The sequence below is a fragment of the Melanostigma gelatinosum genome (genome assembly GCF_949748355.1).
Source record: "Melanostigma gelatinosum genome assembly, chromosome: 19".
In the NCBI taxonomy this organism is placed as follows: domain Eukaryota; kingdom Metazoa; phylum Chordata; class Actinopteri; order Perciformes; family Zoarcidae; genus Melanostigma; species Melanostigma gelatinosum.
Genome location: NC_136652.1, coordinates 18,860,911 through 18,887,781, shown reverse-complemented (window position 1 = coordinate 18,887,781; position 26,871 = coordinate 18,860,911). Strand labels below are relative to the sequence as shown.

General features: G+C 44.0%; 4 protein-coding genes across 6 annotated transcripts; 1 reads left to right on the top strand and 3 right to left on the bottom strand.

Moving 5' to 3' along the window:
• The first annotated feature begins 131 nt into the window (after positions 1 to 131).
• On the top strand, positions 132 to 7,700 carry entpd5b (ectonucleoside triphosphate diphosphohydrolase 5b). Of its 2 annotated transcripts, none has more exons than XM_079291380.1 (14): positions 132 to 160; positions 1,469 to 1,668; positions 2,731 to 2,810; positions 3,073 to 3,216; positions 3,716 to 3,791; positions 4,245 to 4,280; positions 4,526 to 4,614; positions 4,707 to 4,789; positions 5,121 to 5,182; positions 5,557 to 5,658; positions 6,141 to 6,284; positions 6,587 to 6,643; positions 6,817 to 6,932; positions 7,565 to 7,700. In XM_079291380.1, the coding sequence occupies exons 2-14, from the start codon at positions 1,476 to 1,478 to the stop codon at positions 7,646 to 7,648; spliced, it is 1,266 nt and encodes a 421-aa protein (XP_079147506.1). In that variant the 5' UTR covers positions 132 to 160; positions 1,469 to 1,475; the 3' UTR covers positions 7,649 to 7,700. The 2 variants fall into 2 exon arrangements, with proteins under 2 accessions (XP_079147506.1, XP_079147507.1); XM_079291381.1 differs by lacking the exon at positions 132 to 160 and adding an exon at positions 1,249 to 1,270.
• znf410 (zinc finger protein 410) lies at positions 7,661 to 16,410 on the bottom strand. Its single transcript, XM_079291379.1, has 11 exons — positions 16,328 to 16,410; positions 15,918 to 16,141; positions 15,686 to 15,818; positions 13,910 to 14,065; positions 13,111 to 13,332; positions 11,437 to 11,596; positions 10,753 to 10,934; positions 10,212 to 10,301; positions 9,982 to 10,101; positions 9,009 to 9,128; positions 7,661 to 8,427 (listed from the first exon to the last, which is right to left on the bottom strand). Exons 2-11 carry the CDS (start codon positions 15,948 to 15,950, stop codon positions 8,327 to 8,329), a joined length of 1,317 nt encoding a protein of 438 aa, XP_079147505.1. The 5' UTR covers positions 15,951 to 16,141; positions 16,328 to 16,410; the 3' UTR covers positions 7,661 to 8,326.
• Positions 16,411 to 18,380: 1,970 nt separating this feature from the next.
• cipcb (CLOCK-interacting pacemaker b) lies at positions 18,381 to 22,776 on the bottom strand. Of its 2 annotated transcripts, XM_079290596.1 has the most exons (4): positions 22,526 to 22,776; positions 21,770 to 21,889; positions 21,492 to 21,676; positions 18,381 to 20,985 (listed from the first exon to the last, which is right to left on the bottom strand). In XM_079290596.1, exons 2-4 carry the CDS (start codon positions 21,876 to 21,878, stop codon positions 20,119 to 20,121), a joined length of 1,161 nt encoding a protein of 386 aa, XP_079146722.1. In that variant the 5' UTR covers positions 21,879 to 21,889; positions 22,526 to 22,776; the 3' UTR covers positions 18,381 to 20,118. The 2 variants fall into 2 exon arrangements, with proteins under 2 accessions (XP_079146722.1, XP_079146723.1); XM_079290597.1 differs by lacking the exon at positions 21,770 to 21,889.
• Positions 22,777 to 24,037: 1,261 nt separating this feature from the next.
• On the bottom strand, positions 24,038 to 25,957 carry pgfa (placental growth factor a; the record flags this gene model as incomplete). Its single annotated transcript, XM_079291221.1, has 4 exons — positions 24,038 to 24,074; positions 25,465 to 25,494; positions 25,580 to 25,653; positions 25,763 to 25,957. The coding sequence occupies 4 exons, from the start codon at positions 25,955 to 25,957 to the stop codon at positions 24,038 to 24,040; spliced, it is 336 nt and encodes a 111-aa protein (XP_079147347.1).
• Between the last annotated feature and the right edge of the window lie 914 nt (positions 25,958 to 26,871).

Below are 26,871 nucleotides of genomic sequence, written 5' to 3'. Positions count from 1 at the left end.
GCTGAGTATTTGTGAGATTGTTTTGTACTAAAGCATGTTTCACTCTAGAGACGTCAATTGGTGAGCACCTGCACGAGACCGAAAACGACTTCCGTCACAACACAGGCGACGTCACGACGAGTCGTCCGCGTGAGGACTAGTCGCCGGACGTGCCATCATGGTGAGCTCCGAGTGTGTTTAGCGTGCAGAAAGCACTTTAAATAAGCTAGCTAACGTTACAAATATCGCTACCACCTTTTAGTTGTTTGTTTTAGGTATAACACGCAGTCATGTGCGGCTTTTAGCTAACGTTAACTAGCTTGTTAACAAACTTCGGCGCCTAGCTTTGTTTAACGTAGCATTCTTACGCCAGCTGACGTAAATTACGTCAGTTGACTGAGAATTAACTTAACGAAGAGCTATCGGTCAACCCATATAACGCCAGACAGCCGGTCAAAGATACTCCACTTTTATTCCACTGACATAAACAACTGTATGGTAACGTTTTATTGGGGGAAAGTGTATTAAGGAGTGAAAACTAGTGAGCATGCGTATTGGATAGACATTATTACGTAAGCTACGTTGTAACTTTAGTCACGACAGTTTGACTGTTGACAAAACGAGCAATTTATATAATTGTTCATCACATATTTATTGTTAATTATAATACATGTATAATAAAAAATATATATAATTATTGTTATTTATTATTTATATTTATTTACAGAATAGCCACATAAATATCTAGTCTATATACCTCCTATAGTCATGACAAGTTCAGTGTCTTATTCCCACAAACTAGTTCGATCAATTTATGAGGCCTGGTGTGTATTTTGATGTTTAGCATTTTCGAGCAAAGAGTAGCTTTAAATTAGCAAAAATCCACAAATAAGAATGATGTCATGCTTAGCTTCTGAAACGTTTCAGTGATTAATAAATAACAAAGGGACAGAGGCTGGGGTTTGTCAGACAGTCCTTGAACACTAAACTAATTCCAATGGTGTGTCTAGTTGTAGCATTTCTATACATTTCTGTGACTTTCTCCAGACTTTAGCTCTAGTAAAAGCAGAGTGATTGTCTCAACAGGGGTTTCTCACTGAGTATTGCCCGACAGGCTTTAAATAAATCATAACTCCTCACATTAGATATCGTTTTGTAGAGCGATGTTGAGACATGCTTGAGTTGCCGTGTATTGATCAAAGGATTTAAGTCCACCAAACATGGTGTTGATGCGGTGTTTTCTAAACGGTCCGCAGGAGTTGACTCAGCAGGTGGAGAGGTTGATTTTGGGGTATGTCTCTGTGGTTGGTTGGAGAGTCTGACTGGGTGTGGTCTAATATAAATAACTATTGCTTCTTACGCCTCTGTCGCTTGTCTTGCTGTAATTTAACATCAGTCGGCATCAGTTTGAGCTGCTTCAGCCCCATTTAATAGAATAGCAGCTTTAAAGTGCTCTAACAAGAAGACCTTTCTTTGGTTGACTCTCCAGAGTGAAGATGAAGCTCACCGTGCCACTTCTACTCCTGGTCCTGCTCGCCGCTGCGGGGCTGAGCCGAGCCCAGGTCAAGAGCATCCTTCCCAGACTGAGCCGACCGGCGAACCACAGCCGCATCTTCTATGCGGTGATGTTTGATGCGGGGAGCACAGGGACGCGCATCCATGTCTACACCTTCATCCACAGTGACTCGGGTAATATTGGACGTATTAATCTCTAACGCGTGTTATGAATATCTAGAGTGAGAGTCACACGTGTATTCAGTGCAGTCAGGGCTTCATCTAATGTATTTGCATGTCTTGTGATCAATTGATTTACAATGCAAACAGCAGAGCAACACACTGATTCACTCTCTTCCTTCCTTTCCCTCTGTCCTCACAGCCTCTACATCAGGGGTGTCAAACTCATTTTCACTCTGGGGCCACATCAGCATCACGGTCGCCCTCAAAGGGCCGGTTGTAAATGTAAGACGGTGTAAATGTAACTACGGTACTCCTAACATAGTTAGTTTAGTTTCCCGGGATATCTGTGACTTCCACAACACGTACTTCCAGTTGTGTGATTTCTCCTCCGCCATTGTTTCCTGTTGCTGGTGCAAAATGCATTCTGGGATATTTGGCTGTCCCAAGTACAGACAAGTCACCTCCGATGCATCCCGGGTAAAATGGGCAGAGCGAGCCACATCCGGGCATTAGGGCCGTGCTTGGCTCGATGTGAACTTTGAATTGGAACAGTACTTGGGCCGAGACTGATGACGTTTCAGTACAGAGAAGTACGCATGTTGAGAAACTTGTTGGAAATCCTCTTTATGGGCTGTTGCATCTCCTGTCCACCTGTTGTGATAGTTTTAATGTCGGCACACAGACAACATGCCATCTCATCACTTCGACTTTCTATCTCATAATTTCGACCATGGGGATATTTTTATTTTCACATCTAACTTTAAATTTTTGTAAAAAAAAAAAAAAAAAAATTTTTTTTTTTTTTTTTTTTGCTGGCGGATTCGTGGTCCACATAAAATGACGTGGTGGGCCGGGTCCGGCCCGCGGGCCGTATGTTTGACACCCCTGCTCTACATCATTCACCACAGGGGGACATAGGTTACACTTGACTGAATTCACTTTTGAATAAATAATCCTATTAGATATATATATATATATATGTATTCTGCATATGTATGCTAAGCAGATTTAGGCCTCTTAATGCTTTTAATAGCTGCTGCATATTTGATGTGGGCGGATCTTGTATCTTTTTAGAGGAGCTGCCTATTTTGGACAATGAGATGTTCCACTCCATAAAGCCCGGTTTGTCGGCATATGCTGACTCTCCCGAAATGGTAAGTTCATTGTCAAAACGAATCAATTATATTGAGCTGGAGGACAAGGTCCGCCGGCTAAACATTGTGTTCAGAAACACTGCAGCCTCCCTCTGCGGGGAATCAAAGTAAGTAGGAAGTGAGAAAAAACAAAATGACAAACAAGTGAATGTTCAAGCAGCATAATAAGCAACACTTCGAGTGTTCTCTCAACTCTAACTAGTCATCCTGTTTGTCAAAAGGCTGCTCTGAGCATTGTCTGTTTTTTTTTTTTTAATTAAAGGCAGGACACACGGTGAGGATGTTGCTGAAGATGGCCAAGAAGACGGTGCCTCGTCTGGAGTGGAAGAGGACTCCACTGGTCCTCAGAGCCACAGCTGGACTCCGGCTGCTGGCCGCAGATAAAGCCCGGGTTCTGTTGGAGCAGGTACAAGAGTGCAGCGGTACAGAGGAACGACACACTGTCGAGACCTCTGTAAAGTGGAGCGCAGGTCTTTATCATAGGGGAGCTATTAGGCGCTACGTTGTCTGAAACTCTCGAGGCAAAGTGCAACCTCTTAATCCAGGGAGGTAGCAGGCAGGAAGGGCGGGGGGGGAGCATTTCCAGTGCGATGGCAGGTGGTGCATAGACGAGAGAAAAAGTATGCTTATCAAAGCGGTGTCAGCTTAGTGGGGAAGGCTCTTGTGGAGGGGATAAGGTAGTAATGGATGGCCCTGGGGCACCTTGGAAGATGAATGATACTTTATTAATCCCCCTGAGAGAATTAATTAATCAAGCGGAGGGCACCTCTGGATGAGCTGCCATTACAGTAGATAACATTAAGGCCATTTCTCTGCTGCTTTCCAGGGCGCCCTCATGCTCTCCTCCCCCCGCTCTCTCAATCACTCATTCTGCCTCCCCTCCTCCTCCCCCTCTTCCTCCACAGGTTCAACATGTGTTTGATGAATCTCCTTTTTTGGTCCCAGACAACAGCGTCAGCATAATGAATGGCACTTATGAAGGTAACGTCTGCCCCCCCGATAAGCAACACATCCGTCACTTACCACAGCCACACGTGTTCTTTCTGCAGCACTTCGTAGGTGGCATCAGCGATGCGTCTGCCCTACTTTGTGTGCTGTGCACTTTCTATAAGTGTTGACTGCAGACTGTTACGCTAAATTGCAGCAGATTACTGCGGCCTTTTGTGATGATGCTTCAGAAAATTGCTCTTCACCACAAAGTTGTTTGTGACCTTAAAAGTCTGTAATTATGTGGTGAGAAATTGGTGTTATTGTCTGTTGTGCCACAAGTGTTATTGATTTGTCAGCATTTCAAGCTTGTTTTTCAGCATCATAGCTCTCGCTCACGTGTTCGTACATGCCGTGACCTTTTTCATTTCTGTGAAAATTTGTTGTCAAAATTGACTTGTGTGTTCAACCTGACATTATCTTGGTTTGCAAATCTCTCTAACGTAGGGATCCTGGCTTGGATATCTGTGAACTATCTGACAGGTGAGCACTGTAACCTCGTGTCTTTTTATAGACCCCCGCTTCACAGATACGTGCCGAATGCACACAACTATTACGTCGTAGCCTGAAGGGGGCAGCTCTGATCTTTATCGGGCTCCATATCTGGATGTTCTTACTCTTTGCTCGCACAGTCTGTGTCAAATAGGGCTTTTGAAGATAGCATCTAAGGTGTAACTGATTAGCTCTTCTCTGTTGGCTGCTGGATTAAAGTAGGAAACTGTTTTCAGGTCACCTGAACGCACAAACCAAGAAGATGGTGGGAATCCTGGATCTGGGAGGAGGATCCACGCAGATCACTTTCCTGCCAAAGCTGAGGGTCAGTTTTTGTTTTGCACGCTTTGAGATTTCTGAACAAATTAAAGTCTTTCGTGAATCGTCACACACTGGATCCTTCATATGTCACTGTAGAAAACCATTGAAAGTGTCCCTGTGGCTGATTACGTTGCCAGATTTGACATCTCCAACAAGTCATTCGAATTGTACACTTACAGGTAACAGATGTGTTGATTAATGCATGTTTCATAAGTTATATTAATCTTACATTTGACTGCATGAAGTCAATTCTTGATAAAATCTCTTAACGGTAATTTCCATCTGTTTCTTAAATTGGCCTCCAGTAAAATGCTGCTGACTTTAACTTTGTAACTTCACTTGCTTTGGTTTTTAATTAGGGGAACTTCTATTGTCTGTGTAGTCATGAGGATGTGAACGCTCTGCGACACCATTTGTTTGGCCTATTTTCAGAATGCCTCACTTGTTACGTACACAGTCTGTCCCCTGGTTGGTTTTGTAACTGTACAACAATCCTTTCACTTCATCCAGTTACCTTGGACATGGACTGATGGCAGCGCGACTGGCCACACTGGGCGCTTTGGGTGCAGAAGGTAGTGTGCTGTACGGGGAGGGAAAGGGTCGGTGTTGTTCACTGCGAGTGTGTCTGAGTCAGACACTGAGACACAACAGTGAGTCAATTCTCCAAGTGTTCTCTCGGTGTTGTTTCCATCCTGCCCATTTCTGCAAACACTGAGTGGAGGAGGTAACGAGAGAGAGAGATGTTTTTCTTTCTCTGGGATGTACGGTACTTTCAAGTCTTTCTCTCTGATAAACAATTCAAGTGAGACCCTGAGACGAATCACCGAAGGGCTTCAGAGGAAATCGTGTCGGTGACTGAGTCAGACTCGCGCCGCGGTGACCAGTTGTGAAGCATTTAGAGCGAGTTCGGAGATTAACACAAGTGACGTCTTAACGCTCTCAACAGGGTTGGAGTGGCGCGTTTTTAAAAGTTCCTGCCTGCCGAAGAAGTTCAGGGATGAGTGGAGTTTTGGAGGGCTGACCTATCAAGTGAGCGGGGACGCAGATGGTACGTTCCTGTTTACCTAAAGTGTAATCAATCAAAGCTACTGTATCAAGAAATCCCTTTGACTTTTATTGATGACATTAAACCTACGATTGTCAGACTACAAATATCAGTGTGAATTTTTTCTGACGATAGAGAATCATCGACCAAAGAAATTCTTAGTGGTCTCACACTCTATTCATCTATTAGTTGATTTAATCGACGGATCTGTAAGATTGAGTTTCTCTAAGATGAATCATGCAAAAGCACCACTTACAATCTAGTGTTTACAGGTGTGCTCACCTGTTTTCAGTATGAACGAGCATATAAATAATAGGTAATACTCAAGAAATCATAGTTGAAAAAGCCCAAAACTACCGATTCCCCTCGCAGTTATGTCTTCAGAGCCCATTAAAATGGACTTGAGTTGAATTACACGTCGTGTCGTGATGTTTTTCCCACAGAAGACGTGTACTTTACACCAGTGTCTCTGTTTTCTTCCCCAGGTTATGCAGCATACAAGCGTTGTTATCAGGAAGTACTTACGGTGGTGAAGGGGATTATTCATCAGCCGTACCAGCTCGAAGACAGCAATGTATTCTACGCATTCTCCTATTACTTTGACAGAGCTGTGGATGCGGGCCTTATCGGTTAGCACACACACACACACACACACGGCGTACATAATTATACAGACCTAGCAGGATGATATTACCCATTCCAGTGCAAGACAGAGGCAGGGAAGTGTGAGTCATCTGCACCTGTCTCAGTGGATTTGAAGAGCTATAGGTGTGTAGTTATTAGAGAAATTGCTATCCTCTGCCAGTCCGAGCTGAAAGGGCACACTCTTTATTATTAATATTATGAAAATCTGCATGTGGATCTACCTTCTTAATGAACGGTGTAGCCTTTAAAATGTGTGGAAGATGACCCCAATCACCTCCTGTTGCAGACGGGGTCCAAGGAGGGATGCTGGAGGTCCGAGACTTCAAGAAGAGAGCTAAAGAAGGTGAGACGGGCAACGCGTCCTTTCTGTGACAGCTCTGCACCCTGTACTTGAGACACAGCGCGCATCTCAATAGTCTGGACCTGTGTCCTCGCTGCCATCTCAGATCCTACGCTCTCAGCAGAATATAGAGGATCATTCAACCTCACTGACATGACTCACTTTTGCCTGCTCAGTGTGCAATAAGATGACCAAGTACCCCTCCAGCAGTCCTTTCCTGTGCATGGACATGACCTACATCACTTGTCTGCTCAAGGATGGATTCGGCTTCAAGGAGAGCGCCGTGCTGCAGGTGAGCCTTACGCAACACAATCAGCAGGTTCGTGGTCTTGTTTTTTTTATTTATTTTTTACAACAGTACTTTGAGGACATTAGATACGATTTTTTGGTACTTTTTTCGGCATTATACGATTACTTTTAAATTACATACAATACTGACTTATTCTACTTTTGTACTATGTCCTTTTTAAAAATCTTTACAACATATTATACGATGAGTTTTTTTCCACATACTATGCTATAACTTGAAAAAAAGTTTACAACATACAATTTTTTTTAATACGTCCCTTTTATGACATACTGTACTATGACTTCTAAGAAAATGTACATCCTATTGTCCTAAAAATTGTACTTTTTTTATGACCTATTATACTTAGACTAAAAAATAATTTTTTTATAGTATGTCAAACTTTAAAAAATAAATTAAAAAAAGTCATAGCATAGTAACAATACTATAATTTTTTTATACACACATATATAATATATATACATATTACAATACCAAAAAGTTAATAATAGAAAAAGTAAACAACACAAAGTTTCGGTTACTTTTTTTTATTTCAATAAATACAAAAGGCATTTGAGTGATCTGCTGTCCCCCCCCCCCCCCCACACACACACACACACACACCACCACTCTTCTAGTTGACCAAGAAAGTGAATAACGTGGAGGCCAGCTGGGCTTTGGGCGCCGCGTTGGACCACTTCCACAACCTGAAGATCCACTGAGGCTGCGGCAGGAACACGGCCCCGCCTCATCTGACGGCCCCAGACAGCCACCGCGTGTTTCATACGGGCAGAACCAACCTCACGAGTAAAAAAAGCAATTATTCTCAAGTGTAATATATTGAGCTGTAAATGAGCAACGTGTCGTCTTACTCGGAGAACAAGTGAAGCACTGGAGGTTGACGTTTGAGTGATGTTACCAATAACACTCCGTTAATGCAGCGTTGGGCATTACCGGCTACTCGGTTTGCTTGAGATTGATGTGTGTGTGTTTTGCTGGCTTGTTGTGCTACACCAGCGCATACATGTGATGTACAGTGCTTCAGTAGTAGTTAGTAATGGGGTGTACATTTAAATTTGACATTGTAAAAGTAAGTGGGATTATTTTCTATTAGACAACACCACTGCATTTTAACCTCACTGTTTACAAGGAGAATGTACACGGTCATTATATTTTCATAAACCTTTAAAACCCGTCTCAGTATTTCTTTGGGAGTATTCGTTTTCCAAAAACTTGAGGAAAAAAAAAAGGTTGTTTGTACAAACTTTGCCGTTTCACGCACGTCAAAATAAAACCATTGTCGGTTGCTAATTACAAATATCTACAGGGGTGAAAGTCTGCGATTCATCTATTTACACGTAGACGCGTCGTCAGTGTGCGACGTTTCTCACGACGGCGGCCTAAAGCAGCGTCACCACGTCGTCTCCGTACGCGTGGCCGTCGCTCGTCATCGTCACCAATTCATGTGGCTGAGAGAGAACGACCACGGAGTCTGCAGAGCCTGGCGGGAGAAACAGACGAGAGCAGCATGAATGCTGGGTAATGGTGAGACATCAGTCTGTCGGTACGGACCTACAGTCATGAGAGGAAACGGCAGCCAGGGACACAACTCTACGAAACCCTTTGTCCTTCAGTTTCTGCAAGCTCTCACCTGCTTATACCTTTTGGCTTTTATTAATGCTGACAGGGCAATTTGGGAAATAATGAAGGCCATGCAAAGAAACCCAATACTGAGCCTATGAAAGAAGTATTCATCTTTAGGCATTACATATGGAATCTAAGCTTGTTTTAAGCTATGAAGTTTAGATCAAAGAGAATATCATTCAAAAATACTAATAATAATAATAATCCAGTGTAAATTGGAGAAACCGCCCAGAAGATGATGTAAAACACTGCACGGGGTATGTGTATGTATGTATGTATGTAATTATCGTGAGTAACGGCCCAAGAGTTGAATAAATCACAGTTGGGTTGCAACAAACCTCTCAGAATAACAAAAGCCGGACTGATAGAAAGACGGAACGAGGCCGGACTGACGGCATGTGTTGGCGTTTCCCCGCCACAGCGTGTATGGAGGCCTACCTGGTGATCTCAGCATGGCGTGGTGAAGGTTCATGGGTTCCACAGTCGTCGTGATGGTCACCATGCCGTCTCCATTCACGCCGTCCGCCTCCAGCAGACTGCTCTGCGTCAGAGCCTCTCCTGTACGAAGAGGAGAGCCACACGCGCTGTACTTTAATCCACGGTTACAACTTACAGTCGGAGAAATCGATGTTCAAAACGGAAATCTCGTCATCGCTAACTTCTAAGTCCCTTTGACACTTGTGTGGATTTCTTTTTGGATTTTTTTGGGGACTGTAGTTACTCCAACACAGACAGTCTACTTAATTATTCATCCAGTCACCATCTGTTTTGAAGCTGCATCTTGCTTTTACTGAAGACGAGCTTCTTCGGGGAGGCTGACCCGAATAAATCTGCTGTTTATAATTCAGAGCTCTGGCGGCGGCTCCTCGGTGGTGATGCAGCGCCGGTGCTTCCCCGCTGCATCACTTCAGAGTACAAGGAGGCAGATGTGACGTCTGCTCTCGTTTCACACCAATAAAATACATTTAAACCTGTTTTCTAGAATTAGACCACATGTTGGAACGTAGACCGCTCATCAAGAAAGGCTTTTACTCTGAAGAGGCAGTGACACGGACACTAAGTGAACTCGGGGACGTTTCTCACAGCTGCAGCGGGAGATTTACTCACGTATCCGATCAGTTAACTTGGTGAAAACTTTCCCCGACGCCCAACGATCTCACTCCTGCAGAAGTCTAAAGTCTAAAGTCATTCAGCTACCGGCCACAAAGAATGAAAATTTGAAACGATACATTTTTAAGTGCTGAAAGCCGTTAATTATTCAAGAAATGTCCCGAAACGCAACTTAAACCAACACTATCTCCGTGGACATTTTTTAAATGTATGGGCAGCTTGAAGCCACATAATCCAAGGATTAGCATAACCACCTACTGCACCGTGTGTGTGTGTGTGTGTGTGTGTGTGGGAAACAGACCTGTTTCTCTGCTTTCACTGCCGAGCCCCTCCTCCTCGTGTCTCTTCCTCATGTGGACGTTCCGGCTGCCGGACTGAGAGAACGTCTTCCCACAGATCCCACAGTGGTGAGGCTTCTCGCCTGGGAAACACAAGGGAGGGTACGTGACAACCCTCGATATCTGCTGTCACACACGCCAATTACAAAAGAAAAGTGCTCAGCTGTACAGCTGTGAACTCCGTCCCACTCACCAGAATGTACGAGCATGTGTTTTCGGAGACTGGAATACTCCGCAAAGGATCGCCCACAGCCATCTGCTTCACACAGGAAAGGCTTCTCCCCTGAGAGCAGCCGCACACACACAAATATATATAGCGATGAACTCAACAATATTAAGACATAATGTGTTAATTTCTGGAGCCCACGGTGACAGCGGAGCTATTTTAACGCACTAAAAAGGTAACGAATGTAAGATCCTTTCGTCTGACTAAGTGGACATTATGGCACACAGAGAGCTGTTCCTCCAGACGTCAGGGCACAAACAAACACTGTAAAGTGTAGCTGGCCCCGAGATAGAAGAAGCAGACTGTGAGATAGGCCATCAGTTACTCATTACAGCAGTGAAATGGAGGCGCCAGTGCTGCTGACTCTTCAAATCTCCGCCATGACTGCGCCAAGGAAGCATTAAATGAGCGGAGTCAAATGTCCTGAGTCAGTTATTGCTTCCAGCGCGTTTCGGGCCCTTTTGTACACCGAGTCTCTCTCTCGCTCCACCCCCCCCCCTCCCTCCACCTGTGTGTACGCGTTGGTGGTTCTTCAGGTTTCCAGCCGTGGTGAACTTCTTGCCGCAATTCTTCTCCTTGCAGATGAAGGGCTTCTCGCCGTTGTGGGTCCTCATGTGAACCTGCAGCCTCTGCAGCACGTAGAAACTCTTCCCGCAGCCCTCCGCGCCACACCTGAACATCCGGTCGTTCCTGGGAGCCGAGATAACCAAACGAACAGTGTCTCTCCCGGTGGCCGCGTTTCATTTTATTTATATAATATATTATATAATAATATTTCTTGTTGTATATGTTGTGTGTAGATTAGCGGTGTCTTGTAAGGCTGTTACTGAGGACAGTAGTTTGGATAAAATAATCTTCGTGCAGAGGGAACAGAAGCGCTTTAAAATGATACCTTGTTTTTCTAAAACGTGAAATATCTGTGTTGCATTTTGATTCAATAATGGCTTCGATGTTTCCATTAACAGCTAAGATAATTGCGAGTGTAATTACTTGAATAAAAATCTGTAAGCTCAATTAGCTGCACGCTTGCATTATTATTTTTCAATTTGGAAAATTGATCCTCGAAAGCCTGGATTAGCACAGGTTCATGCTTTGGAAATGGCTTCTTGTTGCAACTGCTGCCTGAATCCATTACGTTCCCTGTGTGTGTGTGTGTGTGTGTGTGTGTGTGTGTGTGTGTGTGTCGTGCTACCTGTGTGTTTTGAGGTGGTATTTGAGGTGAGCGGGCCAGGTGAACATCCTGCAGCAGCCCTCAAACGAGCAGCGGAGGATCTGCTTGGAGAGCGGGCGGCTGGCTCTAGACTGCAGCTCTCGCTTGTCCCCGTCTGCTGTCAAGCTGTGTGTGTGATCACCTAGGAAACAAGAGGAAGGAAGCAGAAAACAATAAAGGAGTTGTGAGGTGGCCGGTCCCCGGGGCCCCCGGCTGGAGTCAATCACATCGGGTACAGAGACCGGCCGAACAAACCGCAGCCCGAAAAAGAAACAACCAACCGAAGCTGAATGCAATCACTCCCTTTTCACCTGCCGCGACCCCCCCGACAGTGAACCACTGATTTCACACCCCTTCTAGCTCAGAATACGACACGTTTTCTCAATGTGCCACAAAGTGTTCTACACACCACGCTTTGGTCCCTTCGATCGTGTAGAAGGCGTCCTAAATAAATGTTTCCTTCCTTCGCTAACTGTTCTCACTCCACAGAAAAAGAATGAGGTGGAAGACAAATGTTGAGAGATCCTAACGAGGGGAGAACACCTGTGCTAAGAACGTCCATCTGAACATAAACGAGGTTACACGATCGCCTGACAACATGCGGTGATGGTGACGCAGAAGTTTATGCATTGCGAGTAGGAGAGCATGAACCAGTGAGATGCCGGTCGGGGAGGGAGGACGTATACTGGGAGAGAGCACAGATGGGAATAGACTTCACTCTCGTGTCTTTATTCTAAGCAGGACCTCCGGCTGCGATTGGGCTCGGCTCAAAGACCAGAGCTGTAGCTCGGAGTCGTGGTCTCTTGAGGTCACGGGCAAATCATTTTTATCTGTCAGGCAGCATGTAGGGGGGAGATAAAGAGAGGTTGTGATGAAGTCCGGACTCCTGGTGTGGGTCAACAGCTCGGTGCATGGTCAGAGAAGATAGCTTCACAGTTAATAGAGTGAGAGGAGATTAAGAAAAAGTAAGCAAGCAAGATGTTAGGATTTTTGTCAAGCGAAGAAGTTGGATTAAACAACGTTTGATCATCATGAAAAAGTATAAAAGTCATAATGTCATATTATAGTCTGTCTAAAAATGTAAAAATGAAAAGTCATATTGTAGGATGTTGTTAAAACATCAAAACAATCACAGTACAGCATTTCATTAAATGTTACGCTGTCCTTCAAATCCTGTGTTGTCTGGTTACTTCTCTTCCCTGACGTCTAACCTGCGTCTGTCTGTCTGATCGCCACGTTGCCTCTCCGCAGCATTAATCATCAGATCATCACAGACACACTGAAACAACAAGTGCTGAAGCCCGATCAACGCTTCGCCACAATGTGCCGTTTAGATCTCCGCTTGCTGTCAGACTTGTAAATCTGTGAGGACAAAGTTACAAATGAATTTGGATTTGAGGGCTTTTGATGAGAAGTGTTGAACACGTGTTGATTAATCTCATCACTGACCTCATTCCTCGTCTTTCTGTGTCTGATGCCGTCTCTAAGTAGGCCGGCGGATCTTATCTCACCAGAACTATGTGCAGCTTCTTGTCTTTATTTTCTCTCTTTTAATGTTACATTCACCAGACGGGTTGTGATGCACATGCAAACAGCCCTGCGCATATACAAGAACAGCAGCAGCTTGTTATGAGGAGTCTTTTTTTGTGACTTTACCGTTATTGACACTTGCAGCTCTGGCGTCCTGGCTGGCCTTGGCGTCTCTGGCGAGCTGCGCGCGCGTTGCGGCGATCAGGCTGTCGTGTGCCAGCTCCTGCACCCGCAGGTACCACGGAGCACTGCCGTCGATCCCGTAGTCCCCCGACGAGACCCCCTCATCGTCATCCTCGCCGCCGCCGTCTGCGGCGAAGATCAGGGACTCTGAGGAGGCTGTGATGCCTGAGAGGGAAGAGGAAGAAGTGGGAGGAGAAGCATGAATTCAAAGCCAGAGCAACATTCTGCATAAGCGTCAATGGCCTGAGCCCCCTCGAGGTCACATTTGTCGTCCCATCATGCTCAGCAACGTTAGAGATTCATACTGAAAGGCTGAGAGGATGCTGGAGAATAAAACATTGAAAAAGTACAGAAACACGATTTTTCTTTATTCATGATTTGAATTCAATGCCACGAGAGACAGAAAGTGATTCTTGTTGCTGAAAAGCCTTTTCTATGCTTCCTGTCGCTCACTGAGTCACAGACAGAACACGGCGCGCTGCACAAAAGCTGCATGTTAGACTAAAATACATTTTTTTCGGGCTGCGCTGCCAAAAGGTCTGATGAACCAAGAGAGCGTGTCTGCAAAGGATCATTTCAGCCCAAAAATAAGTCACGGCTCCTCGTGAAAATGCGTCACCCTGTTTGCTTTTTAGCATCCCGAGCAAGACACAAAGCGCTGACACCAGATCAGATGTAGAGTTATTAATGAACACAGCGAGGACTCTGAGGAGGTATAACGCTTGGCTTTAGAGCTCCTTACCTTTGGCGAGGTTCAGCAGGACATAAGAAGTGCTGTCTGACTGCTGGAGGTCATGGAGGATGGGGGGGGGGCTGGGCAGGTGACAGTGCGTCCGGACCACCAGCGGGCTTCGCTCAGACACCCCCGTGAACTCCGGCTCGTGGCTCAGGCCTCCATCTGAGGAGAACACCAGCGTTAGTCGGCGAGTCAATATCCAAAATAATCAAACTGTGGTTTGAAAATAGGAGCACAGCAATTGCTTTAGTGGCACAAAGATGTAAAAATAACACTTTCAATTCTGTAACGGACAAATATAAACGTGTCTGTGTTTGATTACAGGAAAACACCAGAGGGCACCTTTAATGTATAAATACCTCCATTCTTAAATCTATTGCTAGTTATATCATTCCTTTCTAAATGGTTTTACAGGGAAGCAGACACGATGTGTCCTAATGAGCGTCTGTCCATCCAAATGGAGAAGCTGTGGGCGCTGAAGAGTCTAAAACAAATAATAATCATCCTATTTTCTGCAGCAGTCGGGGAGCTCGTCGGATCTAAAGGGAATCTCGATCCACATCTAAAGAGCCTGGAGATGTTGTGAAACAGGAATAATATCCACAAACCGACAACACTGTGAAATGTGTGTACAGAGATGAAGGGGAGCCGGCACAGTCTGGGATTTTTATTCTTATTTACGCTCTCATATTTCTTTATGCATTTTGAAGTCTTGTCACTCAAATCATACTTTCAGCCAGAAACTCCGTTCAGACTTCAAGCAAACAGACAATCAAATATGGCAAAGTTAGCCTGAACGTGACAGAGCACCAAGGAGCGAGAGAGAGAGCGTTACAATAGAGTGCTGCAGGAATAAGTCCTAAAACCAAGAGATGAGTCAGCATTTTTGCAGTTCCTGTTCCCGCCCTTTGAAATCAGCTGTTTTTGGTTTTAATGAGTTTTTGGTTAGATGTCTGACATAATAGATTTTAACGTTTTGTGGTAGGATATAAAATATGTCAATAAATATCCCTCTTGTGAATTTTGAAGCTTTTACGTTGGTCACAAACAAAAGACGAAACAACTAAACGGCATCACGACGACTCGCCCTCCTTCACAGCCTCGCTGCGTTTACTCGCTCTCATTCGACCAACGTTAACTTTTTACTTCAGTTTAATGCCTTCGTGCTTAAAAAAAAAAAAAAACATAAAGGTGGCGTTCATTTGAGAAGATTATCTTTCCATGTATAAGTATCGTACTTTTGTTCGCTGCGGGGCTTATTTTTTTCTGCAATAATCCAATTTTGTGGAGGGAACCGGGTCAAAGCTGACATCCTACACAAACACGTCAACCCTGCAGCACTACATGTTCCACATTCACGCATTAGACGCATTATTCAACTTTTAAAGACAGCAAACCGGTCTAGCGCATCCAGCAGTAACAGAGGACCATATTCATTTGTAGTCGTGTTTCTGGCCGCCTGGTGAAAGGAATCCAATCTTAACTTTCCTTTAGTTCTGTATTTGGTCTCTACCAACTCCTGAGGACAATATCTGGCTTTCTAGCTGCTAAAGGCTCCACTATGTATGTCAGCTAGTCACGAACGATCTGTGTCTGTCTGCTGTTTGGTGCAGAGCAGGTAGAAGCAAGTAGCTGCCTACTGCATCCACAAACAATGCAGTGAGAGCCGAGATGGAGATGCAGAGTTGATGTTACTCTGTAAGTTCATCAAGTGAGTTGCATACTACTGCTAGCTCTTTGGACCTGTGGAGGACAGAACAGGAGCAGTGAGAGGCTGCTCACCTGTGAGCTCCAGCGGGCTGCACAGCGAGCTCTCCGCTGGACTCAACAGAGGCAGACACGAGTGTTTGCACCCCGAGTCCTCCAGAACCTGCACCAACGGGATGGACGCGTTCTGCACAAACTGCACCAGCAGCTGGAGAAAAGAGAGAAGAAGAAGAAGAAGAACCACAGCATGCAATGAATGATCGACTCCTATCTAAAAGCACGACGGTGATGACAGTGATGAACTCACCTCTGGTTTGGAGTCGAGCTCATCAGAAAGCATGGGTCACCCTGTGTGGAACCTGCAGACATCAACACTGACCCATCAAACGCATACACACGTGTTCTACGATTCAGGCTCAGGTCTGATCAAAACATCATGCGTACCTCAAACTAGACCTGCTAAACGTGAGACTCTCGGTCGGTCATGAGGATGAGGTGCAGGTCATCTTTGCGCCTAAACCATCGCACAATCTGAGGGCAAATAAACAAACAGATGAGAGGCTGTTGTTAGCTAGCAGGGTTAGCAGTTACCAAACTCGCTACCGAGGCTAACAGACAGCCGTTAGCTGGCCGGTGTCAAATACCAACGGATGACGATACACTGTACGTGTATTTAACGTCGTTAAATCGTAGGTAACGTGACATTATTCCGTTTACCTTGTTATTAGTTGTGTAACTGAGCTAAAGAAAGTAGTAAGAGTCCTGTTCCTCTTCTTTTTCTTTGGTGTTTTTAACGTGTAGCTGACATTCATTGGTGTCGCATTACCGCCACCTAGTGGAGGGAGCTGCCACCTACAGCTTCTGGGTTTATTATTATTCCTCCTTCCGGTCTCCACCACAGATGTTGCGTCATCGTCGCCACCTAGTGGTCGAAACTGTAAACTACAATGTAAAGAGGGAAATCAGAAAAACAGAAAGTTATTGAAGAATGATTAGGTCTAGAAGACCGTTTAAATATACATGAATTGATCACGTAATTGTTTTTTAATTTTATTTATTAAAGCGGCTGCAGCCAAATTCAATGTATTAATAAGAAACAGATAAAAAGATAATTTGCTGCACATTATTAAAACCGTAATCAAGATCAAATGGTGAATCCTCTGTATTTTACCACATCTATACAAACTCCTGTCTAGTACCATAGTATCAATGCGTCACATTTGTTTTTTATGATTCATGGGTATTTACAAGTACAGAGATTGAGTTCCAAAAATGTAAAGAATAAACTTCCAAAATATTTGACTGAAGAGGAATAGATGCATAACAGGCTTTGTGGCTCCTGGCGTGTACATCTCTTGAGTTCCACACATTCGCAGTGTTTGTGATGTAAGAGCAAACAATTAACTTCTCACTTTCTCTTTGCTCGTGCGATGAGTGTGTGGAAAACTCCCAAAATAAACATCTCCGTCTTCCTCCTTCTCACCTTCATCCAAGATTCAAGACGTAACGCTCCTTTAGTGTTTGTCTGAACTGATACACTACATAAAGCAGTACCAATAATCTGTAAAGGATTAGGCATGTCACATCATACCCAACAAAAACTGGTTCTTTGGAATGACATTCATTGTACCAGCAATGAGCCTCTAACTTGTAGGACAAAAAGCATGTTACATCAAACCTAGATTGTTACAGCTGAAGTACCGTTATAAGATGTTCCAAACTGTTAGACATGAAACAGATGTTTTTGTAAAGTCCCACGAGGATTTAAACAACTTTCTGCATTTATATCTTTCGTACAAATGATTGCCAGAGAGCCCCACTACATCCATTAACAGAAGTGTTCATGTTCCCACAACTATACTCACACTCAGTTTCACGTTAAAAGCAAATTATTTGAGCTAAATATTTTGTACGAGCAAAGCCGGTCTCGACTCCTTTTCAATTAACTTCTTATCTTGAAAGTGAAAAACATGACACAGCATGTAGCACATACATTTAGAGACTTGTAGTTCAGTCACAGAAGCAGTAAATCTAACTTTAGATCACAGTGAGCGGAGCTACTTTATAATATGTTGATGCTTTATTAAAGGCTGATGGCAACAAACGAGGAAACCACCTAAAAAAAGATGAGATGACCGGTGTGTCATTTTCAGCAAAAATGTCATTGATCTTTTTATATTTCCATATCATTTATTCCACTGGCAGTGAACCAGAATCTAAAAACAGCAAGATCTCATTTCAGCAGCAACCTACAGGAACCTTTAAGAAAGAAAAACATTAATACCAAGAATATATCCCCCGTCTTTCCTCTGATTGAGGAGGAATTGTCTGCAAAAGTAGGAATGAGTTGTGTAAGAAGTTTTGATATCATAGTTTGAGATGAGATGGATTAATGTTGCTGGTGGAAGAAATTCACAATAAGCATCAGGCTCGATGCTGAAGTACGTGTGACACGCTGACGTTTGCGTTTCACCAAAGAAAGACCAAAATAGTGCCGGTAGTCTCGCTGCTGTGCCATATAAAAAGGTTTTCTTTTCCATGAATCAAAAATATTTTCACAATGAGCCAACTGTGCTTTTTAAAACCTTGATTTGAGAAAAAAGAAAGAGTGACTCACTTGCAAGAGCCGCGTGGGTTATGTCATGAAATAATTTAATTATTTCTGCAATTTATTTTTTCTCTCGTTTGGGAAACACGCATCATCAACAAACCAGTACAAAAGAACACATGTAGCTTCCTTCATGAATGAATTATCAGCTTTTCTGCTGGACATCTGCTGGATAAAAAATATAAAACACAGTCAGCATGTTTTATTTCTGTGTCTTTGGCTGCTTCTCATTCGCTTGAATCACATTCATGATCGTGGGACGACACAAGATGCTCGGCGCACTGGACTCAGACTGTTGGGAGGGGTTTGTGGGAAGCTATCTGGGGTATCTGAGATATGCAACAGACCAGTTGCTTCTATGTCACAGACTTCCATTATTTTTGTTGCATAAAACATAATACGGGCACAAAAATAGTCAAAAACATCTTTAATACTAAGAAAGCTACTGGTAATGTGCTGCATGTCTGTCCTATAGGAGTAGTGTGTACACACCAGTAGTGTGCTGCCTCACAGTGGACTACTGGAGCTGCTCAGATTATTTTAGTGCAAATGCAAAGTTCTGTGACATGCATCTGGTTTGGATATTAAAGGCCATAAAATGTATAAACATGTAAAGTTCAGGTTAGGCATCACAAAGCTCTTGTTCCTGTAGTTCTTTCTTTTTCAAATAAAATAATAGAAACCTGGACTCATGAGGCCTGAAGCTGAGCATCACGAAAACTGACAGGATGAATGTGTCATACGGGAGCAAACAGACAGGACGTTAACACAGAAAAAGTCTGCACTGAAGTTATAGTAAACACAAAAAAAACCTCAGAGAGCGACAGGAAGTACACGGCGACGTTATTGGAAAATGTGCTTTACTTCCACCCAGTTTCTAAAGTAACACAGCCGCCATCAACATGATGGGAACGCTCAACTTGAAATCAACAACGTGCCAAATCTTTCACATCAAGTTTGAAAATGCAGCAAAATAACAAACAAAAAAAAGACACTTTAGGCATGTTTGTCTATTTATAGACACTGACTGGACACATTCTACGTGACATGAGAACGTTTACTTTGATATTGTAAGTGCTGAATAAAGTAATTCATATTATGTACACACTTTGATGGATGTCTGTTCAGCAGTATGAGGGGGACACAGCTTAGAGAACTACCATGAATGATGCAAAGACTGTTGTCAACATAACTCAATGTAGTGAGACAGTCTGTCCTCTAGCATGCACTGTTAAACGTTTACACATCAGGTCTTTAATCCAAGCTTTCAGATTCGGAGCCTGTATTGTGCTTTCAGTTTTGCGTTTGTTTGCCGCGTCATGTTTTGGATCCAAATCTCTCAGAGTCTTGATTGCAGATCAGTGAGCTGTGGTTGTGGCTTTGTTGGACCGTAGATCCCGAACACAACAAGCGGGTGGATGTTTGGATGATTAAGCTCGTTGAATCGGTGACAGAAGCCATTAAAGAGAGGACTGTGTGACCGTGCAAACCTGTGATTATATGCCTTTTCACAAATTCTGGAGCGAAGGGGTAGCATAGTTTGCTTTGTTTCTTGCATTACAAATACAGACTGCTGACTAACACATCACCTCTCACACAGGTGCAGAACATATGTGCATGTTGGCAGTCAACTGTCCACCAGCTAGTCTTATCGAGGAGTTCAAGTGCAACTTTTAACAGTAACAAAAAGTCTTTATCTGCACCAATTCTTTGAGGTTGGCTTGGTGTGTCAGGACCCTAAGGCGGCCCAAATGTAGGCCACAGGACGGTGGGGGGGGATGTGTATTGCGAAGCACATTACTGTCGGTCCATCTGTCTCTATACACTCCAACCCCCCCAAACCATGGCCTTCCTGTCCCGATCTCAGTCTAAAGGATTACTGCCCAGCACTAGTCTGGGTCTAATCTGCCTTTAAGCTGGTCTGAGCAGCTCTCTCCCTCCCTTCCTCTCGGTCGTCCTCCTGAAGCTCGGCCTGCAGCTTAACCCAGACGTCGGCGTCTCCGCCACACAGAGCCTGAAGGAACAGCTCCGTGTGTTCTTTTAGCCGGTTTAGGTCGCTCTGGGTGCGCCGGTTCTGCCGGTGCAGCTCCTTGGTGCGCAGTGCAATATCGAGCAGGCCAGATTTGCTCAGGATGTTGTATGTGTTGCAGAAGCGCTTCCTCTTTGCATCGACACCACTGTCACTGTGTTTACTTTCTCCCGATGAGCCAGTGGCTTGAGTAACAGACAAGGAGGTGGAGATCTCTGCCTGACTGACAACAGATGAAGGCCTCTCACTGGCAGGGCTGCTGCTGGCACTGGGTTCTGTTGTGGGGAGAGCGAGTCGGCTCTGGTCCAGAGGAGACGTGGTGTTGGGTGTAGCGGTTGAGCCAGAGTTACTAGCACCGCCACTCAGGTTTCTCTTCTGCTTCGGTCTCTGACAGTGTTCCCGGTCGTTGGAGCTCAAACTGCTGCTACCCCTCTCTGACCCAGAAGAGGAGGAGGAGTGCAAAGAAGACGAGGTGGAGGAAGATGAGGAAGCAGTTCCTCTCCCTGAGGAACTCGAGCTGTCCCCGGGATGTGGGGCGATCTTGGGGTAGGATTTCAGGATTGGAAGATACTTCTTAGGGCGCCTGTGTCTAGAGGAGGCCTCTTTGGAGGCTGGGGAAGCTTGATGGGAGACCACAGGCTGAAGAAAGACCACCTGAGGCTGCTGGACCACCGGCTGAACCACCTCCACTGTGGGACTAAACCTCCAGGGCTTCAGAGCAGGAGAAGTATCTCGAGGCTGCAAAGGCAAAGAAGTCAAAATTCAGAATTACATAATCATCAGATAGAGTTTCACTGTTTCACTTTCTCTCATCCGTAATACAGATGCCTGGTCACCCACATGTTCAAAGGAGGGTCAGATGACATGCAGTCCATTCATTTAGACAAACTGCAGATACATGTTACACCTCATTGTGTCTGCCATATTGAGTTTTAACTAGCACCAATGTGAAACACAATAAATCAGGTTAATATCATTAATTTGAGCTATTTCTATTTACTGTTGTTGTTGGTCAGCAAGTAGTGCTGACCCTGTGTGAATGGTCACAGTCTTTTTTTGGCAACACATTCCAGGCAGCTGGGATTACACTGCAACTTTTACTGTTGTGACCGGCCTGTATGACCGCCTGAAGTTAAAAAGATTGAGGGCTGAACCTGAGTGGAAGCATTAATTCACCCATACAGATAATGTTGTACGCTGAGGTTTATGTTACAGAGTTATGGCTTTGCTGTGCAGCAGTGTACCTGCTTGAGGAGGACGTTGTTCATGATGATCATGGGAGAGAGGTTAGAGTAAGAGCCTCCCACCACAGCCAGCTGGGAGGATGGGGGCCCCGAGCCAGAAGTATGCGGCCACTTGTGTGCAACAGGTCGGGATGAATCCTCAGAGTCCGTGTTGTCCATTGTGCTCATGTGCTCCGAGCTTGCATCTATAGACCAGGAAGAAGTGTTAACGGGGTTCAAGTCAGAGACACTTTTACAATCTAAGCACATAAAACAGATTTTCGAGAGCAAGGCCGGACCTGAGAACCCAGAGTCTCTCTCTGATTCTGCCCGGGTTCCTCCAGACTTCATAAGGCGAGGTCTGTTTGCTGCCCTCGAGTGACTATCCGCCTTCCTCTTGGTGCTCATCTCCTTTCCTGCTGTAAGTTAGAGACAATGTCATTTGGCTCTGACAAGCTCTCACAGCAACTATACCAGCAATGACAGAACACCAGCAACATGGAAACAATGACAGAACACCAGCAATATGTAAATAATATGTAAAAACGTAAAAGCCGTGAGCTTAAACGTTCAGCTTGAGGTGGGCAGCATATCTGTATCTTGGTATGGTGCATGCTTGTTATTTAAATATAGTATAAACGTCACTTCCTGGTCTTACAGGTTGCATTAACATGACACTTTTCTGACTTTATTGGACAGTTTAGTACGTTACCGGTTAGTGTAATACAAACTAAAAGGAGATAATATTAATATCAGGTTAACGTTACCTGGTTTAAATATAATTTTCCAACATACTGTATACATATTTGGTACCATCAACACATATATCAACGTTATACTTTCGATATATGACGGCTAATATGATTAGCTTACTAGCTAAACGCAAGTAAACAACACTTATAACGTTAGCACTTTGGCTAGCTACGTTAACGTCACGCGCTAAAGCAAACTCTGTTTACATTAGAGCGTCAACAGACACAAAGTACAGTTAGAACCGTGTGCAAAAACACAAATAAACGTTCGAGAAACAACAAAAAAAGAATAAGCGGAAGTACCGTGTTCTGTTCCAAAGACGCTGACTTCAACGCTGAGGGGTAACGTCACGAGCTGGCAGCCAGCGACGTCGAGCAGAAGTCGGGTGTTCACTGTACACCGCACGAGACACGCCGCCCCCCCTTTCCGCTCAGACACGTGCGGCGCGCGGTGGCGGCAGCAGCCGTTAACCGTTGCAGTTTAATTGTCCTCAGTGAGCGTTAAAAACGGAAAAGAGGAGCAACCGACAGCCTTTCACTCGCCTACCGACAGTTGTTCCTGGGCGGCGTAAAATAAATCAAGGGACGGGGGGGGTGTTAGTTACAGACACTCGGCCATATTTGGGAGGTTAGGGGCGTGGTCTTGTCTGGAGTAGTGGCTACGTCACATACATTTCTAGGCCTCTGATTGGCCGACGTGGCAAAGCAAGCACAAAAACGTGACCACTGCCAAACGTGTGGCAAATTAAGGGACATTAATTGTGCTTACAGTAGACATACAGTGCACACGCATCTTGAATGAACGGTCTGGGAAGTGACGTCGAGCGTAATGTGCGGCTAACCTAAGCAGGGCAGGTCTTCTCTGCAGAGTAAGTCTTCTTTACGCCATGTTGGAAGAAGTAAACACAACGCTGCCACCTAGAACAAAAAGCCTTCTCACGTGCAGGCATGCACTAGGGAGGCTATGTGACTTTTTGCTCATACTGCACGTTTTCATACCTGCATTAACACAAATGCAGGATGAGTTGGCATAGTTGTGAGCCTACATGCCTGGTAGGGAAGACAGGACAACCTCTACTAAACAGTAAGAGTAGCTTCCTGTCACATGCTGCAAGACAATGCTTTCACAAAGTTAGAAAGTAGATTACCTGATGGCACTTAATCTATATGTATATTTCTTTTTCGTCACTTCACAAGGATCCTACCTGTTATGTAAGACAACTTACAATCAATCCACACCTCGATCATCTCAGAGGAAAAGCTCTGTGTCTCACATCCTAATGGTCTACCAATGCAAACGTATAGATAACACAGAGGCTCCTTGTAATCAGCATTTTATTTAACGAACTTATATAAATGTGCTATGTCCCGAAATAACACTTTACAGAAAGTAACACACATGATTCACAGGTGACGAAAGTCACACTTATGAAGTCGTGGAGGTTTCTGCCGGTGAACACTTAAAGATGGAGGTCTTTATCCTTTCCCCTGGTAACTGATAAGCTTACAGCATTCCACCCGTCATGGTCTATTCTGAATGTGTTGTATCATAGTCTGAAGCCTCCCACAAAAGCAACTTGATTTAAAGAAATATATTTCTATAACAGACAGATTTTTGCCTGTTAAAACCAGCAGATAGAGCCAAAGGAGTTTACAGATATTGTTGTTTGATTGGATAATTAATTAAAATAATTACTAGAATGTCATGGACACAATGGAACGTCTCATGTCCGATTGGATGAGGAAAGATATACAGAAGATGAAGAGTCACAGAGACGTCCCTCCGAAGTCACTCATTATGGATCGCCATGTGAATCAGTGAAGAGTTATCTTTTTCTGAGGGAACTGGCACCTGAAAAGACAAAAATAGACATCAAAGACATTCATATTGGTACTTCAGAGTGTGTTTGAAATACATCCGTGTCCATCCTTTTAACCAGCAAGCAGCAGAGCATTTGGTGTCAATTATCAACGTTATTCATGAGCTACTATTCCATTTTGCTGGAGCTTATTGTTGTATTTACCCCTTAAAATCATTCAATCAGATCGAAACATTGGAGAAACAATGAAAAGTACCCGTTTCATGTTTAACAGCTATTACGTAACATTTCTCTTATCCAGGTGTTTTTTGGATATTCCATTCATTGTAAGTGAGTTGAATTGATTTTTTCACTGACAGATGAGCTTCCTGAATTTGTACGTTTCCGATTCCCAAATTGCAAGTGTTCTCAGGTTATGAGACCCACTAAAATGAAATCTCAGAACTACAAATTAATTCCCAAATGATCATTTTGACGCTTAAATCGATTGAAGGACAGGCGTACATGGGGTCAACGTTTAGCGGGGCTGATTTAAGGGTTGGATGGATTCCTTTCTAACTCTGTTTGTGCTGATACAATGCCCCCTCACTCTGCCTCTTACTAGAGGAGATGGAGATTCCTCGTCAAATAACAGAGAAACAACAGACATGAACACCTTTATGTGAAAAGAGTGAACACACAGACAAACAAAACACCAAACTCACTGAACATCCACCTCTTGGACTGATATTTCTGATATTTCTCTGAATTTCTTGGACCAAAAAAGGTCACTGGATGCTACATCACAAAAAGGCCTTTTACTCTTGTTCACAAGGTCGATTTGGCTGCTTTTTGGATTTATTCCTTGTTCAATTCACATATCGTCAGCTGCAGAATGTGACATAGAAAATATCCTGAGCCCCCCCACCAACTCATCCCTGCGTTGTCCTTTCTGTCTTCTTTTCCTGTTATTTTTCCTTATACGTGAATCTGGCCGTCCTTGGTTGAAACTATCAGCGGCTTTGGATGATTATTAGATTGTGTAGCAAACGCTCCGTGGCTTCACAGAGAAGCACGAGCTCATTATAAATGGCCGGTGGATTACAGGCCTGCCAAAACGAAGAGCAACACAGCAGACAATACATTGTGATATTGTTCAACCTCATCTGTCCCTGGCAGTCTCACAGTGTGGAGGAAAGGAATCAGTGATGAATGTAGCCGTAAATGTCCAGACATAATAAGGAGTGTGTGCGTGTGTGTGTTTGTGCCGCAGGAGGGCGATCCATCTCTTACTTGCGACAGCCGTTTGCTGTCTTCTTGTGTTTCCTCCTCCGAGGTCTGTTCTTGATAGACTTGCTGCTGCTGATGCTGTGGAAGAAGTCCAAAGTGCAGTGACGATATTGACGTGTTCAAGTCTGATGGATAAAATGTTCATCCACTGACCTTTTATTATTCAGCTGATTCTGACGGAGTCTAAAAACAGAAAACACAAAGAATTGTCAGTTAGCTGTATTATAAAAATCTCAATTTGCATCTGTTGTGTTTTAGAAAGAGTTACCTGCATTCACACCTCTGATGCGCCACAAACCTGAGTTCCACATGCATAGATATCATGGGATGAATCCTCATCACCTGAGAAACAAAGGAAAGGGAACACTGACTATAGGGCCATATATGTAATATTTGAACACCTCTTTTGGTGTTTCTGATCAATCATGTCTGATGAGAGCTCTTTCTACACCTGCAGAGTGGTGTTGCTTTCAAGGGAGGCCTGGCATTCCAGGTTCTCACCCCCACAGCAGCCAGAGCAGCGCCACAGCGGGACACAAGCAGGCATGTAGATGAACTCCACCTCTCCGGGGTACACCTGCGCCACGTCCACCAACTGCTCCATGGGCCGGCACATGCTCTTTGCAATCACCTCACGAAACGCCATCACTACGAGACAAGCCGAGTCTTTAGATCAATTTGCGAGAGGTGGAGATGCCGATTCAGTGGGACAGCCCCTTACCTCTTGAGTGACCATCTTCTGGAGGGTGTGAAATCTGCAAAATACAGAAAAATAATAAGATACAATTGACATCAGTGATCAACGCTTTAAATATATTTAATAAAGGCATTAATATCAACGCCAAACATGGTTGTTATGTTACAGCACTTGCATACAAGGGAACTGATACAAGTGAGAGATGAAATGGTTTCAAATATAAGATTTTGGATAATTTCTAATAGCAGAGCGCCCTCTTGTGTCAGAGAAAAGGGACTGCACACACATTGATCCAGTGAAAACATTGATGCAGCATGGTTTCAGGAGTGTACCACTGTGTTGCTGTTTAAGCAGTAAAATGAGCCATCAGCAAAAAAAAAAAACGCACTTGATTTCTCAATCTGATGTAATACTAGAAGGTTTATTATCACAAGAAAGCAAAAACCTTAAAAGAATGCAAAAAATAACAGCAAAGAATAGTTGCTGCGTTTACTCGTGGGAGTTTTACACACAATAAACACGAATTAAAACAAAGGCGGCACTGAACAGTTTCCTGACTCAGCATGGAGTTGTCCAAGTTCTCAGCCTCCAAACTCACAATGACAATGCTCCGGATTTTTGATCTCCAAATTAAGCAGAAACACAAAGTTGATCTTGGCTCTCTTCTTCTTTTCAATGTCAACAATCTCTTTCTGCCTCCTCACCTCTCCTCTCGCTCGCTCACTCTGTGAACATCGATGGGAACATTGTCTTCTAAATGTCACACACAGGGAATGCTTTCGCCGTTTAGACAACAGTGGGTTTTTATTGTGGGATTTAAAAAAAATGTTTGCTGGAAATGAGTTTGTGCCAAAGAGAAAAAT

Excerpts from the sequence above, each read along its gene's own strand:
- entpd5b (XM_079291380.1), top strand. The coding sequence starts at position 1,476 with ATGAAGCTCACCGTGCCACTTCTACTCCTGGTCCTGCTCGCCGCTGCG. Across the intron at positions 3,792-4,244 it reads AATGAATGGCACTTATGAAG|GGATCCTGGCTTGGATATCT; the intron begins GTAACGTCTGCC and ends TCTCTAACGTAG. Across the intron at positions 5,183-5,556 it reads GGGCGCTTTGGGTGCAGAAG|GGTTGGAGTGGCGCGTTTTT; the intron begins GTAGTGTGCTGT and ends CGCTCTCAACAG.
- znf410 (XM_079291379.1), bottom strand. The coding sequence starts at position 15,950 with ATGCTTTCTGATGAGCTCGACTCCAAACCAGAG. Across the intron at positions 15,819-15,917 it reads AGCTCGACTCCAAACCAGAG|CTGCTGGTGCAGTTTGTGCA; the intron begins GTGAGTTCATCA and ends TCTTTTCTCCAG. Across the intron at positions 9,129-9,981 it reads CAGTGAAAGCAGAGAAACAG|GAGAGGCTCTGACGCAGAGC; the intron begins GTCTGTTTCCCA and ends CTCTTCGTACAG.
- cipcb (XM_079290596.1), bottom strand. The coding sequence starts at position 21,878 with ATGAGCACCAAGAGGAAGGCGGATAGTCACTCGAGGGCAGCAAACAGA. Across the intron at positions 21,677-21,769 it reads GAGAGACTCTGGGTTCTCAG|ATGCAAGCTCGGAGCACATG; the intron begins GTCCGGCCTTGC and ends CCTGGTCTATAG. Across the intron at positions 20,986-21,491 it reads ACAACGTCCTCCTCAAGCAG|CCTCGAGATACTTCTCCTGC; the intron begins GTACACTGCTGC and ends TTGCCTTTGCAG.